The sequence below is a fragment of the Prorops nasuta genome, unplaced genomic scaffold, assembly GCF_024137725.1.
Source record: "Prorops nasuta isolate Cenicafe-Biocafe unplaced genomic scaffold, Cenicafe_Pnas_1.2 PNAS00010, whole genome shotgun sequence".
In the NCBI taxonomy this organism is placed as follows: Eukaryota; Metazoa; Arthropoda; class Insecta; order Hymenoptera; family Bethylidae; genus Prorops; species Prorops nasuta.
Genome location: NW_027116807.1, coordinates 5,320,517 through 5,339,540, shown reverse-complemented (window position 1 = coordinate 5,339,540; position 19,024 = coordinate 5,320,517). Strand labels below are relative to the sequence as shown.

The 19,024-nt window shown below is 38.0% G+C and overlaps 1 protein-coding gene across 2 annotated transcripts; it reads left to right on the top strand.

Moving 5' to 3' along the window:
* The first annotated feature begins 5,142 nt into the window (after window positions 1-5,142).
* On the top strand, window positions 5,143-18,868 carry Cht7 (chitinase 7). 2 transcript variants are annotated; one of them, XM_066732790.1, is made up of 17 exons: window positions 5,143-5,328; window positions 13,444-13,528; window positions 14,477-14,637; window positions 14,825-15,062; window positions 15,146-15,325; window positions 15,403-15,526; window positions 15,604-15,913; window positions 16,001-16,215; window positions 16,287-16,501; window positions 16,587-16,804; window positions 16,881-17,035; window positions 17,093-17,233; window positions 17,310-17,457; window positions 17,540-17,725; window positions 17,798-17,920; window positions 18,014-18,215; window positions 18,367-18,868. In XM_066732790.1, exons 1-17 carry the CDS (start codon window positions 5,326-5,328, stop codon window positions 18,573-18,575), a joined length of 2,913 nt encoding a protein of 970 aa, XP_066588887.1. In that variant the 5' UTR covers window positions 5,143-5,325; the 3' UTR covers window positions 18,576-18,868. The 2 variants fall into 2 exon arrangements, with proteins under 2 accessions (XP_066588887.1, XP_066588888.1); XM_066732791.1 differs by lacking the exons at window positions 5,143-5,328; window positions 13,444-13,528 and adding an exon at window positions 14,224-14,347.
* The last annotated feature ends 156 nt before the right edge of the window (window positions 18,869-19,024 follow it).

Below are 19,024 nucleotides of genomic sequence, written 5' to 3'. Positions count from 1 at the left end.
CTCTCCTTGAACGCAAAATCAGTATGAGTGACTCCCTTTCACTGGCTTCTCGAACGAAACAGCAGCGGAGTCTCTATTCTGTATTTAACAGGTAGAAACTCTCGCGAATCTCGTAAATCCACGAAAATTAACATCCCCTCTCGATTTGCCTCTCGGCATTCGCAATCATAATGGAAAAGTGCCGAGAAGCTCGTCATTTATTGCAACGAGCAGAATAAATCTCAATGTATAATTCTTATACTTGAAAATTCTATGGTATATTATAATGGATCTTTTAATCTTATCTAACCTTGCCAGATTCATATTTTATTTTTGATTAAAAAAGATATATAATATAGCTTTATATACACATTAGAATGACGCTTTTAAAACCAGTTTGCTATCTACATCAAGCATGTCCAGATTGGATTATTGAATTCAGTTATGGGAATTGAGTTTTGAAGCTTCGATCTGTTCTTATAATTTGCTTGCTTTCATTTTGCTTTTTCGTGCAACTTATTGCTTCTTTGCATTTATTTTCAAGCATTTCTCCTTACAGGCTTTCCTTGAATACTTGTGTTTGACCGATGATTAGGCTTGAGTTGAGATCCGAGAATTGCGTGTTTATTATAGGCGACCGTTGGTAGGAGACAAAAAGGTGCTAAGCTTGTTTTGTTTTTGGCAGGATGAGAGAGTACGTGGAGGAGAACGAGAAGAGCGACCCGTTGATACATGCGCCCGACAAGAAGAACAATCCCTGGGCCGAGAAAGGCAAATGCATACTCATGTAATTATGGCGCAGAGAAGAGGGAGGGGGGAGGAGGAGGAGGAGTAGGAGGTAACGAGGGAAACTGATGAGAGCCATTGGCCATAAGAATAGCGAGAAGACCTGAAAGAACAGGAAGAGAGATCTGTACAAGAAAATGCAGAAGAAAATTATATAAGTATGTAAAAAAAAACTAAAACACAGATTTGTAAGATACAGAGAGAAGTAGGAAGAAAAAATCAAAGAATGATTGATAGAAAGATGATAAATATTTGATAAAATATCCTCGAGGGAAAAACTTCCTTAAGGATCCGAAAGAAAGAAACTTGTAGTCACGTGACAAGAATGAAGGGGCCCATCCGAACACAAAGTGCCAAAAGGTGGACCCAAAATGGCCCCTTCCCGTGCCACTTCCATTTATCACTCGACCCATCATCGAATTCGAAAACCTGCAGTATTCATGCTCAAGCCTCAAGATCTTGTTGAACTACATACACCAATCAGCGAGATCAAACTCACCTCCAAACCAGAGTTTGAGCACCGAAGTAAACTTCACACCGTTCGATTCTGTTTTTCTCCCATTTTCTTGATTTTCTCGAGAAACTTATATATCGTCGGAAAAACGTGTCAATTGGTTGAAATGTCAAGCTCTTCACTCGATCGTTGGGTATGTTGGAAGCATTTACTTGCATTCGGTATTCTAACCTCGCTAATCATACCGAATCGGCGTTTTTTTTAATGTAAATTATGCCCAAAATGGGCGCCGTGTTCAGTACGTTGTTTTAGTTGAATTTTTACTGAAACAGAGTAGGCCGTACAATATTCATTAATTAAGAGAAATACTTTCGTTGAATGGTTAAAAAGTCGTCTGTGAAACCTTATAGTGTATTGTGTTTTCGCCAGACCTTGTAACTCTTTGTCTTACAGTGTGATTTTCTATTATTCGTGTACACACGTACATATACATTGCAGCTGCTAACATTGTATCGTTCTAGAATTCATATTAATTCTTCATTTTTTGAAAGTGGAAGAAAGATAGTTAAAGCTTGTGAGGAGTTAAAAATACTATTTATTGGAAAAACCGAGTAGAAGGCAAAGAGCTCGTGTTTAGCAGTTTCAGTTGATAAAGTCGAATGTGTCTTTGAGTTTCCGGGGAATCCTCGGACTGAGATGAGAAAATCGAGCTGGAATTGAGATTCGATCTAAAATCGGTTCGACTTTCACCTCTACTCGCGTCACGCTGACCGAGCGTCCCGTTTCTCAGTCATTCTGAGTTCTCACCTTGCCGCCAGATGCCCCCGAGCAGAAAACTTATGATATGTAAAAAGACGAAAAACCGCCAAAAGGGACCTAGCAATGTGAGAGATTCGTTGAGCCTCGGATCGTTTGGTAATTTTATCTTCTATTTCACCAAGACCAATCAGAGTCACAGGATACAATGAAATATTTTACAAGATTTTTATAAAACTTGTTCAAACTTACCAGTTAATCAGAAATCAGGATGACTTTCCGTGCAGAGACGAATTCTAACCTCTCAGCTAACTTCAAACTTATCTGCCATTTTCGTATACTGAAACGACTCTTTTGATACGTTTATTTTCATTCAAATGACAGTATCGATTAGCCCTTAAAACTTGCAAGAATTATTCGCAATATATAACAATAGTATTCAATAAATATTAAACCGAGCAGAAAAAGTTTTGTTTCGAAATTTCACATGCAGCGCCATCCACGAACGGTAATTTTAACCTAAAGACAATGCAATGAGTCGTATGCATATTCAGACCGTTTTGAGAAAAGATTATCCTGTTCTATCTCCGTTAGATGAAAAAGGCCAATCGAGACTTAAAACAATCTTATTTATGCGATCTGACTATGAATATGGACCAATGATTTAGTTATATCTATACTTATCTTATACTGTACGGCATACGAACTTTATGTATTTATGAAAATAAAATTGTTTAAACACGAAAAATCGTTACTTAATTCTTTTATTCACCACTTTGCACTAATTTGCGACAAATGATTAAAAATCAGATGTTTCGAATGTATCTTTGGACGTTTCTATTATAGGTTATAATAACTTGTGATCACTATGCGTTTGAAAACTTCTTAAGTTTTAAACGTTACAGACTTAAAAGAACCAATGCAGCTGAACAAAACTTTTCTTACCTTATGTCCTCATTGCTACAAGTTCGCTTTCGCACTTATGCGCCATCCGAACCAGCTGCAATCTCGCCTACGACATTCTCATTCTGATTCTAGACTTGTTTTCACGTCGTCCGACCACTTGGTAACAGTTTCCACTTGCAAGCCTAAACGTTTTTTCTTGAAACAACGCGAACAGCACTATACTATGACAAAATGCACGATTAACCGAAACTAATTTCACTCACACTCTCCATCAAGCTATTTCCGTCTAACTTACTAATGAATTTGATTTAATTGTTTGAGTTTTGCCTATTAGTTAAGATTCGCGAACATTAAGCACCCTTCTCTAGAAATATCACTTTTCATATTTTTACAAAATTATTACGATTAATTTTGCCACAATTCTGTTATATATTTCGTAAACAGTTCACTAACTTCGAAGAGCCTCACATGGCTTACCCAGTTCAACCAGTTGTTTCGTTTCCAAATAATTGCAAGGGAATATGGATGCGTAAAGGAGAGAAGAGTTTATCCGCAACGGCGCATAGTAAAATACTCGATAGGATTGGTTAATTTGAAAAAGTGTTCACTTACTACCAACCAATCATATCAAATCGCTTAGAAAGCACATATTGCTTTGAATTTAGAACATTAGAATTTCTCGCGATTGTACGAGAAAAGAGCGTATTTATATTTTTTAACCTGACACATTAAAACTTGAGATATATGTATAATAGGTGCCAGTAAACTTTTTATTTGGTTTATTGTTGTCCAATATTCAAAACTTTCCTAAATTTATCAATCTTCCCTTATTAATAAAAATAACTTGACGTAACACGAAAACTATCTACGTTCCTCCCTGACTAATCCCGGATTTAACGTAATAACGTTAACTTTTTACAAAGAGTTTCAGTTTGCGTTAATGTTTCCATCGATTATTATTTCGTACGATCAACAATTAGGCTTATTGCGTAAAATCCACGGAATTAAATTGGCGAGGCTAATCGAACTTTCGCCATCGATACTTCAAAAGTTTCAGGAATTTACTCGTACCTGCATTGATTTTATCATAAACAATCATGAACGAGGATAATTATGCATTCCCCGATGGAGAGCGGGAGAATTAATTATTATCATTATGATTATTATTATTCTTATCGGACGAAATCTTGGCATAGCCTGTCACTGGATTGCATTCTCCCGACTTATTCTCATTGAATGTGTGCATCCGATTTACATATACAGGGTGAGTCATTCGGTAATAACACCTGATACTTTCACGATTATTAAGACCTAAGAGGTAAAAGTAAGTTCCTTTGTTCTTTACTGTTCCATTACATGTATCTGATCATCATCGTTGATCTGTAAAACGACTCATCTATCATATATATACAACAATCGTTACTTCAATTAAAAAAAATCTTAGTTGATATACCTTTTCCTTCTTATTCAAATGTGTAGAATTTTCTGTCGAGCATTTTCAAATCAATTTCATATCTATGATGTTGTATCGTCACCCCTTATATGTACCAGTCGTATCGCAATAGCTGTAAATTTTCACGATTAAACAATCGTGAGCACGACTGGCACGTCTTACGTGTGATTGGCGTTTCACTCTCTCGCGCTCTCATTCTCTAGCTACGCGATTGGCTGCTGGCAGAGCAAAAGCAGCGAATCAACAGGTAGCATCCCAATCTTAAATTTGGATTGTCCTATAACCTCTCGAATAATTCGAACAACGGGGTGGACGATCTGTAGACAAAAAATAGCAACAATATATTAATTAAGATTTGTTTGTAGTTCTGTTTGAAAGCATGAATTAATACATTACGGTAAGTTTGGAAAGCAGTCAACCGAGGGCAAAAAGGTAGAATTTCGGTGAAATTTGATTGGTTGGGCGTGCAGTAGCTGACGGAGGGTGTAAAAAACGTTAGTGGCTAAGTATAGTTTGTTGTGAGTAACTATACACAAAATGAAAGGCGACTTTAATTGTCGTCATGTTCGTCGTAGACGTCTGGAAATATTGGCCGAGGCAGCACCGGCGAAAATGTATATACACGTTGGGGCACTCACCAGCCGAGTGAGAAAGGCTTCCTCTCCTCTGTTGGCTCTCTCGCGTGGCATGGACGGGCGGGGGGAGGGGGGAGTAGGGGACAGAGGAACTGAAACTTGGGGAAGAGAGAGAAGACCAGTGACAGCCAGAATGCTCTCTCACTGCCAGTGTTTCCCGAACTGCTGTCAGTGACAGTTCCGCGGATTCTTTACACGATCATGTCGCCGCGGGTTCACGATTATTGACCTCTACTACTTTGTTTCTTATCCAAATTCTTTTCTCCTCCCATTTCAACTTTTTTTCCACCCCGAACACCAATCTTATAGTGATAAAAGCCGTTTCCACGGAATTTTACAGGGATTGAAGGGAAATCATGGTAAGAACACATTTATAATTAAGTGAAGCTAATAAAATAGTGTTTTATTTTCTTCTTTCACTATTTTTTCTTACCGTAACCTGTACGAATAAATTACCGATAGATCGCGCTGCCTGTTTTGGTAGTTCTTTTCAATATCGAAGGACGTGTTTCGAGAGTTACAAATTCAGTCATTCGCAAATGAGAGGTGTGTCGCACCTGGTCAAAACTTTTTTGTTGAGCTTTTATTATTTTTATTGCTACATATTACATCACACGTGGGGATCCCTGCAGACTACACGAGAAACCGGTCTGAAAACGGATCGATTTCTGGATCGATAGGTTATCTTGTAAAATCACCAACGATCCGTAAAATACGTCAATCAAGGATTATCTAAAATAATACTGTCATGGATACAGCTAGAAACGTGTGAAATTTAAAAACAAAAATATAGTTAATTTTTCTGCAAATGTAAAACAATTTTTTTTTACCTTTCCCAGAGAGATAAGAAATGACTCATGACAGATTGAAAGAGTTGATTTCGACCGTGAACTTTTCTGGTTTTACGCTAATTAATAGAGGCAGGAAGCGTGCAGTTTACGAATTCGAGGATCTATCAAGTTTGTAATACCGGGAAATGTTTTGTCCTTCCGGGATTTAAAATCCTCTCGCTTTCAATTGCTCAATCCGAGTTAATCTTTGAGTTGTTAATTTGAAAGCGTTAAAAAACGGTTGAATGGTTCCAGGACAAAAATTGCTGAAATTTTGATTCCATTGAAGGATGCATCGAATCGTGCTGAATTATTAATGAACCGGCCGCTAATCGTGACTGCGCGACATAACGGTAAAGAAAAAGAGAAAATACACCTTTTGTTCCACGGAGAAACTCGCCGTGGCTTGGCGATAAAAGATTCTATGACTCGAAGTTTATCGACTTCGGCTGTCTTACGGAAGGAATGAAAAACGTTGCTGCGAGGAAAATGGCAAATTTTTCTCGTATAACGGTAAAACTAATTTTGTCCTGCCAACCCGCTCGACGCGTGTACGAAAAAGCGGACATTTTCACATTTTTGAAACATTGTTGAGACATAACACTAATAATTATGTTTCAGCAATGTTTCAGAAATGTGAAAACGTTCGTTTTTTCGTACATGTGCTGCGCGAGAATAAAATCTTGCAATTGTAAATATCTTTCCAGTTGACAAGCGAGAAGCTTTCAACCAACTCTGCAAAACTGTAATTGCGTTAAAACGGTTAATTTTTTTAAATAAATACAGTATACTTTAATGAAATAACCTATATATGCCGCTGAGACACGAATATTCGTATAAATCCACTAAGCGTGATTTCAGAAACGTTTCTAAAACATTCCTAAAACCTTTCTGACACTATGCGTGCTATATATATATATAAGGAGGGATTTGCTTTGGGTTATCCGGAAATCTAGCATTTACTGGGAAACGATTTGGTTCCAAATCTCTTCAGATTTCATCTCAAAAAATCTATATTCTCAGAATGTATTGAGGATATTTCGTGTTATTAGGGGTAGTTGAACAAAATTCGAAAAATTCTCCATACGTTTAAAGCAGTGTATGCTCGATCGTTGGATGGTTTGAGGTTAGGTTAGTTTTCAATTGGCTTTCTAGCAATATTTTTTCATTTCACCTTCGTTATCATAACAGCCTCTAACAAGGACGTGACTGGAAATGTTCTCACAATTATGAGAATATAAATGGATTCACAATTGGGGAAGAAACAACCGTAAAGAAATCTAGGTCTCGTGAGAAGTGGAGCGGAGTCATGAAGAAAAAGAAAAAGGAGGGAAAAAGTGAAGCGAGTAAAGCCAAACGAAGTAGGTGAGAGAAATGAAAACGAAGTTGAGGGATAGAAAATAAACAAACATTCGTATACACAACTCTTAATTGCGGAACAATTCGAGACTCGCAAGATTTTATTGTAACAGATGAAATTTCAAGTTGAATAGGCGTGTCCTAGAAATTGTTTTCCAGTATTTTCAGAATCACTACTATATGGTGTTTAACAAATCTCAAGAGTATTATAACTTCGAAAGATTCGTTTGGCGATAAAAATACGAAGTGTAAAATGTCGTATAGACCGGATAAGCGAACAGCATCCGGACTTACATAAGGACAGGTGAGTTGCGCAGGTAAGCAAGCGGGTCAATGCATTTTAACCTGGCAACAACCTGCGAGGCTTGAAATAAAAAAAGAAACAGAAAATAACAAAAAATCGGTAGGTTGGATCGCAGCTTCATTTTCAGTCTGCGCACGTTGCGGACCGTTTTCACTTCACTTCCGTCCGTCCATCCCCCCCTTCAACCCGCAGTTTCCTTCTTCCTTTTCTTTTCAAACGCCTGCCATTGGATTCGTGCTTACGAAACAGCAGCGCTTCCTGCAACGGGAAATTGCGGAAAATCGAGCTTTCGTGTCCGAGAAGAAAGCGCCTCTTCATCTTTATTATTAAACGCACGATATTTTCCTCTACTTGATAAACCATAATATACACCTTATCGACTCGAACGCTCAATTTAACGTTTTCCTTTCAAGCTGTACTTCGAGCTCATTAGAAACCTCTGTCCTTTTATAATACCAGTCGTCCGCTTCGTTTTCCGAGTTATCGCTCAGTTTAGAACCTCGTTTCCCGCCTTTTTCTTTCCTAACCTTACCATTGAAGCTCAGCACACGAGATAAACGAATTCGGAAGCTATTATTTTATCCGGCGACTTCAGCTTGATCTTGTTATTTTTAATGGAAGATATCGGATAGATTTCAATGTCAGAGACGATATTACCTTGATGGAACAGGCTAGCTGGCTTGTATAATTTATATTAGAAAGTTGCGTTCTATATACCGAATATGTATAGCGTAGTATGTATAGCGTACAGCATGCATGGGAAAACGCGAGACTTGATTAACCTCCTGCTCGTGTGGAAATTCTGATAAAATTATGCTACTTTATGATGATAAAAAACTTTAAAGTACATTTATAAAAATAGTTCAAGCTACCATCTATATATAGGAAAAGAGATAGGATGAATAAATTGTTAACATAAAAAAATATCGGGTTTGCTTCACAAGAGATTCTTTTCCAGTGTAATCGAGAAAAAACTCACAATCTGACTTTGATATCAAGTTTAATGGTTTGGATGAATGTGTAGTGATAGAAAAAATTAATTAGCATCAGTTTTTGCACTTGGCACGCGTCAAATCACCTCGGGAGATCCGCAGTCGTCGGAAGCTAAAAAAATGTGCTAGGGAAACGGGACAGGTTCCTTCATTACCGACAGAACTTTCTCCGGCGTGCGCGGGTTAAACGTTAATTGGCCGTTAATGGCGGCGCTCATGTTCGAAATTCGAGGGTTCGTCAATATATTCGGTGAAAGCCGAGTTGAAGAGACGGAAACTTGTATTATGTACGCGTGTAACACCGGTAACGCTTCAATTTTCTAAACCCTATCACTTTTTTCTTATATATTATATTTATATAAGAACGCCTTAGAACGACTGCAGCGAAGCGTCGCCATTTGAGATTACTATTTAGGTTAGTTTCCCGCGACAAGCTATATAAGATTTTTTCTCGTCGAATGAACGATTTCATTGAAAGGAGATTGTAATTATCACCGACAATTATAATAACCGTTATGTAATCCGTCGGTAATCGAAAAGAGTAGGGTTAAGGTTAGTGCAAGTATCAGGACTCCGTTACGGTTCAATAAAGATCGGCCTACACGGACAGAACACAACGAGCATACGGTAACTCGTAATTGTTGCGTCACTGTGCCAATTGCCGTTAATGCAAACGAAACGCTCTTTATGCATTTTTAAAGCGTTCTTTCTCACTCACTTCTAAAAGACAATCACCTTCTGACTCGTATCGTTTATAATATTTGACACAGAAATTGATGTTTATAGATAAGGGAAGAAAGGTAGTTTAGCAAAGTGACGGAGTGAGCGCAGTCAGTTCAGCGTGGTTTCCGCCACGAAGTCTTATTCTGTGTTCGCTACTTTTAAACGCTACTCCAGGGGGCCTTGCGCTCCTTTTTCCATTCTTTTATCTCTCCTTCCCCCTCTCCGTACCTCTTGCAAGATCTTTATGTAGCAGTTTTTGCAATCGTCCAGAGATCCTTATCTCCAATTGCGCAAAGAAAATTTTCGAAACGCTTGCTTTTCTTTTTTTCTATGTTCTTAATAATAATTTTTTAGTGAAAAACGTAAGTAGTAATGGAGAAAGGCTTGAGACTGAAATTGTAGTCATGTGAAAAAATAGAACGTTAATTTCCAGAGGTCAGGATAGAGTCGAACGTGACACTGTGCATTTAAGAAAAGAAAGTTTTGACCCATTGTCTAACCAAACGCCATCTCTATGCTCGATTAAAAACCTTCGTACTCCCCAAACTCGATCCAAACAGTGTTCCTAAAAGTATTTACTTTTTCCGGATATCCGCCCGTGGCTTTTACTCGTCATTGAACTTTGGATCTCTGTTCTCTGTCGCAGAATTTCTGTCGCGATTGAAAATTGAAAGTTGAATCTACCATTGATAATTTATACTTAATTATTTACATCGGGAACTCGTTTTCTGATTGATGTTTGTGGGTTAGCTCGGTCGTCTCGGCAATAAACTTTGCTGCGTCGTCGATAAAAAAGCCATTTCTCCCCATAAGTTTCATTTGGCTCGAGTTGGTTTCGCTAGTTGTATCCGTCGCTAAAAAAATTCCAGAAGGCCGTGAAAAAGACAAATGGTAATGAATGATTGTAGAGAGAACGCAGTGCTGGGTATCGTCGTTCTTTTGTGGAGAATTGGAACGCATAAAAATAAGAGGAAGGCTAGCAGGAAAGCTAAACCAACTGTTTACGGTACTTTCTTCGAAGTCCAACGCGAGAAACACAAAAGAACGTTTCCCTGAAGAGAACCTCTACTCCTGGGAGTGGCTAGTGTAAACATTTTCACGCATTAGTTCACCTTGAAACTTATCATCGATGCATTCACAATTTTGCCATGGATTAACATAATAGTACAATACAAAAACTATCTCCAGTTTCACAAATTATCATAATTCCTTACTTCGAACAAAAAAAACATTGTAAAAATAATAACTAAAGCAAAATTTGAAACAGTTATATGAGGTTCTTTTTAAACTTTAATTATTTAAACAGAATATATTTTTTTTAGAAATTTAAAATACAGATTTCCTGAATAATGACTGATAAGTTTTAATGAAGACGTGTATATAGAGACTAATTTATCGATTATAGCGAAGTCCGTAAGGAGACGAAAGTGGGCAGAGCGATAAATTGTATGACGCTTGATAGCCGAAGCTGTTTCAGCTGGGATGTACAGCGGAACGAAGTTTAATTCCGATTGAGGTTATGGGTGCGGTTGCGGTTTTCGATTTTTGCCGGAAATTCTAGATCGACAAGCTCGACCGTCCGTGGCAATTTCACCGGAGTACTCGACAACACTGCGCCAGGAGATTTTCGAAAGCCTCCGACACATAACATTAGACTCGAAACTTACGCCTCGCTATAAACTTAATTGTCGATTCTTTTACTGCACCCAAGAGAAATCGATTCTCAAGATCGCCTATTAAGGGAACCAATTACTCACTATAATTATTATCCCTGATGCAGATCATACCAATTTATTCTCTTTCCTTATTAGCATTTTTATTCTTGCTCTTGGAAGTTTCTCAAATCTCCAACCCAAATTATTCGTTTTTTCCATTTATGCATTGGCGAATCTAACGTTTCAAACGGTCCTTTCACGTTTAACCAACGAAATACAATTTTATCGATCCAATATTATTCTCTCGGGTTTACTACCAAATGCTCCAAAGTTAATATTTATCAAGAACGATTTTAAACGCATAAAATCCGGTAGAATTTTGAACGCTTTCAAAATAACGGTGGAGGAGGGAGGGAGGGGGGGGGCATGCATAATTCGGAAAGTGAGAATTTATGCTCCTCCACGAATAACCTTAATCGAAGAATGTTCGATCAGCTGGAAATGTAAATTTGAAAAAGTCGGAATTTTTTTCACATGCTAAATTCATCACAAGCATAAAAAATTTAGTTGTTCAGGACAAGAGGAACGAGAAGAGGATGTAGAGCAGATGGGTAAATTATACTGCTGAAAAATTGTATATTTTTTATTATAATACATAAGCTATATGTAAAGTTCTTCGTAACAGACCAGGACAAATTTATTCCCAGCTCAGTCACGGAGTGTGGTCCCCAGGTACAATGCAAGAGCCATTGTAAAACTTCTCATAGAAATCTCGCGCTCTCTCCAAACGGTTTTCTATGCTGCAGCGTCTGTGGCTGCTTGTAAAATTCCCCTTTCGTCTCCGCGTCTACTTGGCGTCTCTGCGAGCGTCTGCAAGGTTTACGAAGCTGCAAATGTGCAAGAGGACTCAAAGGAAAGGAAGCCGATCGGATATCCTACACGCTGATATTCCATGCGATTCTATGCAAATGCAATTGTATCTTAACACTATTTATAATTATTATAATATATTATTCCATGTGATCGGTTGTTCGTATAGTTTTTGTTGTAATTTTTATTAATTAATACAGATTTATTTAATTTACTTTATGTACATGAAGCATCAAGAGACACGACAGTGTCTCGACGGCAAGTACATATTTTTTTTACAGGCGAAGTTTGATTTTTGTGGGATCTGGTTAATTCGTGCAAATCCAAAAACTACAGTAGAGGAAGGGCTGAGGCGAAAAACTTTCATACAAATCTAAGATCTAAATTTCTAGATAAATGAGATAATTTCAGGGAACTCGTGGAGGTACTCTATAACTGGTATTTCTACTTACGCAGGTTCAGCAGTGACGAAAAAATAAAGTTGAACTTTGTGATATATACCAGTTAGAAAGGTTTCTTTACCTAACCTCATCAAATGTCAAAATAATTTGAATAATAGCTTTTGGAAACGATATTTGGTGTTGAGGTAGTTATATAATTAGTCAAATTAGTTGTCGTTATTGTAAAAATAACGAGCAGAAAAATCTAATAAATCAAAGGTAGTAACAAGACACTAAAGTGGCGATATAAAAAGAACTTTTATGGTCTTTCGGTTTGATTTGTGGCATTGACCGCAGTGCCTTTTACCTTATTACTGTAAGTCCCTCCTACTAGTTAAAAAGAAAAAGAATGAGAGGTATACCTGAATCAAAACTTTTTCATGAGATCCTCACAGTCAAACTGATCAAATTTGAGATTTTCCTCTGCACTTTCGTTCGTCAAGATGGCGATGATTCTTTTTGAAACGTTCGAACAGAGATGGCGCCGCGAAAGCGTGCTAATTGCGGCATAAGCTGTTTAATTGTGCAAAGCATTGGGCCATTAATAATTTTATTGGGAAGACAACATTGTCGTCGATGCGTTACAAAATGCAGTATGCTGCGTGCTTCGTAATAATTACAGCGCCGGTGACAGGAGAGAGACGCGCCATTTTCGAGGCCAGGGCCATCTACGACTTCGCAAGAGATTTATTTGCACAAAGCGCCCCATCTGCATTCTACTCACATTCCCTCTCGCTAAAGTCCCTCTCGCTTCTCATAAACTTCGAATACAAGGATTCGGCAATTTTGAGAAATAAAAAACTAGAACATTCAAATGATTAAAAATGCAAGAGACGAGTCAAGGAGAAATTTGAAACAAGCAGCGGTAGATGTAATAAGAGTAACATTCAGGAAGAAGGAACGAAATTGAATGATATAAATACAACGAGGGTTAATCACCGCGTGAAAAATGAAAACTATTGTCCGTCAATGTTCTTCCTACGCGTCAGTGGCACGTGTTCGCTAATTTTTTCCCTCTTGCAATGTGAAAGAAGCTTAGTAATTGCTGATCTATCATTGGAACCGCAAAGTAACTTTCGCCAACAGTGGCGACCCCCTTCGCTGCTTCCGTCACACCTTAAACACTCTTAACCACTCCTAACCACTCTTACTCTACCGAGACGTCGAAAATTCGAGAGCCAACGGACTCGACTCACCAGAAAGGCTAATTTTTTCGTTACTCATGGATTTCGCAATTCGCTATTTGAGGAAAATAGGAGAAATACTATTGTTTACCAAAGGGTTTTCTTTGTTCTTTTCAGATGTCGGCCAGCCGTTGGAGCTGGTCCCGTAGGCTGCTGCTCGTCTGCTTGGCGATCCTCGTCCTCGGGATTCTCGAGGCAGAAGGTAATATTTGCAACGAATCAAACGATAATTATAATTTATCCTGGAAAATTCCTATGCTCTTTGAAGCAGGAAAATAATTTTCACAATTCGATGCTCGTTTGCTAGCCACCCTAATAATCGTTAATTATTATCGTTATTCCGCGATTAGATAATAATATTTCTTGCTTTCCTTTCTATCCCCTTGCCAATTACGCAACTATTGTTGCAACAGCCACAGTCAGGCTCGATTATAAACAATCGAACCAAATCGGTATTCAATTCGTGTCAATAAAATTTTCTCGACAAATCTAAATTTGATGTTTGGTTATCTTTCCCTCTTCCTTATTGTTTGTTTACACTTCACAGTAAAGCTACATTAAAAAAATTAAAAGAAAATTTATAGTATGAATCTTTTAATACAAAATAGTAATTTAAAAGAATTTACTTTTTACTTCACTACTTGATAATAGATCGAAACAAATAATCTGGTCGATTTTTGCGACACATTCAGTTTTCGAAAACTCTCGAAGAACTGTTGGACAACGCCCTCTATGGGTTCAATGCTCAAGTCACGTGTAAGCGCTTGTATAATATACTCTCCATGATACACTACGTCATATAATATATAGATAGGCCCAGGAGTGGCGAATTAATTACTCTCGCTCCGGTTGCCAAAGAAAACTGGAAACGCGATGGCTACGTACACGACGCAACGGAAAAAATTCAATCGACTGTTCTGCGTTACGCAAGGGAGTATTATACAATCTGCTGAAATCTTATAAAGGGCACTTGGGTTACGTCAGGTGCGTAGGACCGTACGAAAGTGACCGATTCGAGCAGGTGAAAGTCTCACACTGTCCCATGCAAGCTAAAAATCATACCCAAAATCACGCGACACGCAGTTCGCTTTGCATGATTTTAATAATTAAAGAAAAACTCGAATTTTTCCATTAATTTGCGAATTTTCAGGTGCGAGAAAAAGGTTCCGGCGGCCTACGACATCCGCTCCGTCCATCTCGAGCGATCAGGAGGTTTCGGCGAGTGTCAACAGGTTCAAGGTCACTCGCAACAGACTTTCCAACAAGAACACGAAAAATGAACTACAGCCAGGAAAGACTGCCGACTACAAGGTAGGTACGAGGCTAATTATTAAAGTCATCGGTGATTGGTTATTTGGTCCTCCCCTCCCCCTGTATAACCTACAAATACTTTCCATTTCACCGTTATATCTTTACAAAAAATTGTTAATTAGGTTTTTAATGATTCTTCTAGATTCTCTATTTTCCTATTTGCTCATTTCTCTCACTTCTTACACAGATCGTTTGCTACTACACAAACTGGTCCCAGTACAGGACAAAGATCGGGAAATTCATGCCGGAGGACATTCACCCCGATATCTGTACTCATATTATCTTCGCTTTTGGTTGGCTTAAGAAGAACAAACTCACCAGCTTCGAATCCAATGACGAGACAAAGGATGGAAAACTCGGTCTCTACGAAAGGATCATCGGCCTCAGGAAGACTAATCCGTCCTTGAAAATTCTTCTTGCGATTGGTGAGAATATCGAACTGTACCAATAATAATAATAATAAAATTGGAAAAATTCAGTCGATTGATCGAATTTCGTCGATTTTAAGGTGGTTGGTCCTTTGGCACACAAAAGTTCAAGGACGTATCCTCGACGAGATACGCCCGGCAGACCTTTATCTACAGTGCCATACCGTATCTGCGAGACAGGGATTTCGATGGCCTTGACATAGACTGGGAATACCCCAAGGGCGGCGATGACAAAAAAAATTATGTCCTGCTCTTGAAAGGTGAGAAGAAGAGATCAAATATACACGAAGCGGTCTAACTTTACCGATGAGATTGATCCATTGCTTCCTTCTTACAGAATTGCGAGAAGCTTTTGAGGCCGAAGCTCAGGAGAAAAAGAAACCACGACTTTTATTGACTGCGGCTGTACCAGTTGGACCAGATAACGTTAAAAGTGGCTACGATGTTCCAGCAGTTGCTAGGTTAATTTTGTTGCAAAGATTTATAAAGATTTTGGAAGTGGAATTTTGAAATATTTTTAAAAATATTTATCTTTTAGTTATCTGGATTTCATTAACTTGATGGCGTATGATTTTCATGGTAAATGGGAACGCGAGGTTGGTCACAACGCACCCTTGTACTCCTCGTCCTTAGATTCGGAATGGCAGAAGCAATTAAGCGTGGATAATGCAGCTTCAATGTGGGTGAGACTGGGTGCACCTAAGGAAAAATTGATCATAGGAATGCCAACGTATGGTAGATCCTTCACTCTCTCTAATTCTGCTAATTTCCGAGTCCATGCACCTGCAAGTGGAGGTGGTAAAGCCGGTGAATATACGAAAGAGTCTGGATTCCTTGCCTATTATGAGGTATTTTTATGCTCAGATGAAATGTAGCTTTTCGATACTGGAAGAAGTTTTTTCTCATTCTGTATTATTAATTGCTTTGATCGTTAGATTTGCGAATTACTAAGGAACGGAGCTGCATACGTGTGGGATGACGAAATGAAGGTACCATATTTGGTGCAGAACGACCAATGGGTAGGATTTGATGATGAGAGATCAATTAGGAACAAAATGCAATGGTTAAAATCTAAAGGATATGGCGGTGCTATGGTTTGGACTATTGATATGGATGACTTTAATGGAACTGTATGTGGCAATAACGTCAGGTAGTTGCTCTTTCAACATATTAGCTTGAAAACTTTATTAAGATTTCATTTAACCGTTTTAATGCATCTAGGTACCCTTTGGTTGGTGCTATGCGTGAGGAGCTTCTAGGAATTTCTCGAGGATCGAGTGCCAAAGACGTTGATTGGTCCGCTGTAGCCACTACCATTACTGAAACAATCGTGAAGAAACCAGAAGCCTACAAAATTCCAGCATCCGAAGTCCTCAGCAAAGCCAAAAAACTGCAAAAATCAGCCACGACTTTGGTCATCAATACCCCGACTCAAGGCAAGATCGCTTTACGCGTTCGTTAATCTTTAAACTTCAAAAAGATTTGATTTTAAATCAATGTTGCTGTCCTTTTTATGTGTAGAAAGAGATGCCCAAACGATTTGTTACTTGACTAGCTGGTCCCATAAACGACCTGGTACTGGAAAATTCATGCCAGAAGATATAGATCCAACGTTGTGTACTCATATTGTTTACGCATTTGCAACATTAAAAGATTATTTGCTGAGCGAAGGAAATGAGAAGGACGGAGAAATGTATGAGAGATTGATAGCACTTCGTGAAAAGAATCCTGACATTAAGGTAGACGAAGTTTTCATGAGATTTTTAAATTTAATTTATCAATATATCTATAACATAACCCCCTTTTTAATCTTAGATTTTGCTGGCTATTGGTGGCTGGGCTTTTGGCTCTACACCGTTTAAAGAATTAACAAGTAGCACTTTCAGGATGAACCAATTTGTTTACGAGGCTATCGAATTCCTTAGAGAATACAAATTTGATGGATTGGATGTTGATTGGGAATATCCGAGGTAAGCGATAGATATACAATTAGAAATGATTCAGGTATTGATGACAAATGTTTTTAGAGGAGCTGATGACAAGACTGCTTATGTGAATTTATTAAAAGAGCTTAGATTGGCATTTGAAGGGGAAGCCAAAAGTTCTGGTCAGCCGAAATTGATCTTGTCCGCCGCTGTACCAGCCAGCTTTGAGGCCATTGCAGCAGGGTAAGCATTATTTTTCTTTTATAAAGTAGTTATTATTATTATAAACATCAAGTACTGATTAGTGTGGTTTCTTCAGGTATGATGTACCAGAAATCTCCAAGTATTTAGATTTTATCAATATAATGACTTATGACTTCCATGGACAATACGAGAGACAAGTAGGCCATAACAGCCCCCTTTATCCTCTAGAAAGTGCTACAAGCTACCAAAAAAAATTGACAGTGGTGAGTAAAATAAATTACATTACTGTTTGAATTTGCTATAAATCCGAAAATATTTAAACTTGTAAAATTATTTTAATTTTAGGATTATAGTGCTAGAGAATGGGTGAAGCAAGGTGCTCCGAAAGAAAAATTGATGATTGGAATGCCAACCTATGGCAGGTCCTTTACCCTTGTGGATAAAGAGAAATTTGATATTGGTGCACCAGCTTCTGGTGGCGGTGTCGCTGGTAATTATACCAACGAGTCTGGCTTCCTTTCCTACTATGAGGTTGGTCTAATTCAAAAGATTATTTAAGATAAAAATAAAATCTTTTTTTTAAATAAATTGAATTCTTTCCAGGTTTGTGGATTCTTGAATGAAGATAATACTACATTAGTATGGGATAGCGAGCAACAGGTGCCTTTTGCCTACAGAGACGACCAGTGGGTAGGATTCGATGACGAAAGAAGTCTTATTAATAAGGTGTGCTTTTATATTCCACATTTCTATCAAAGTTGGAGTATCTATGAAACAAAATTCTTTCATTTGTTTAATATGGAACAATTAAATTTTCAGATGGCTTGGTTGAAAGAAGAAGGTTTTGGTGGCGTTATGATATGGTCAGTTGACATGGATGACTTTAAAGGTAGTTGTGGGGCAGGAAGATACCCACTCATCAAAGCTATGAAGAAAGAACTCCAGGATTATAAAGTTAAACTGGAATACGATGGTCCATATGAAAGTACTGCTAGGAATAGTAGATATACCACTAAAGATCGTAAGTTTGTTTGTTCAATTGCATCGATCTCGCAAACAAAACTTTATCAGTCATTAAACCGTTACAAAAATAAACAATAATGACTTAATCTTAATTTTTATTCTATTATAAACCTAAGTTTTCAATTTTATAATTTTTTTTTCTTTTTTAGCCAACGAGGTGACCTGCGACGAAGAGGACAATCACATTTCGTATCATCCTGATAAGAATGACTGTACAATGTACTATATGTGTGAGGGTGAACGGAAGCACCATATGCCTTGTCCAGTAAACTTGGTATTTAACCCCAATGAGAACGTCTGCGATTGGCCGGAAAACGTCGAGGGATGTTTACAACACACGCAGGCACCCCCTGTTTAAAAGAAACCTTAAACACGATACAAAACAAAATTCCTCGCTCCCTATAGTGAGAAAAACTTCATTATTTATCTGAACACACGCATCACACACACGAACGCGCATGTGCGCAAATACATACACAGTCATACACATTGTATAATAAAGAAGACAAGAATTAGGAGACAAGAGTGGTATATCGCGTTGAAAATATTTGGATTTTATAACTCCACTATTCCCATCTTTTTTTAGCTGTTTCTCTCCTTCCGAAATCTGTGTAAAGATGCGACGCGATTACAGGTTTACGTGTAAATAAAGAGAAAGTTTCTGAACTCTTTTCTACTGTTTCTTCTTTAGCCAATTATTTATACCTCACCGATCTCAGAATGTAGTTAAATTAAATTTGTTAATATTGTAAATAATTAAATGGTACATAGGGTAAGGTATGTTAATTAAATGCCGACAAAGATATA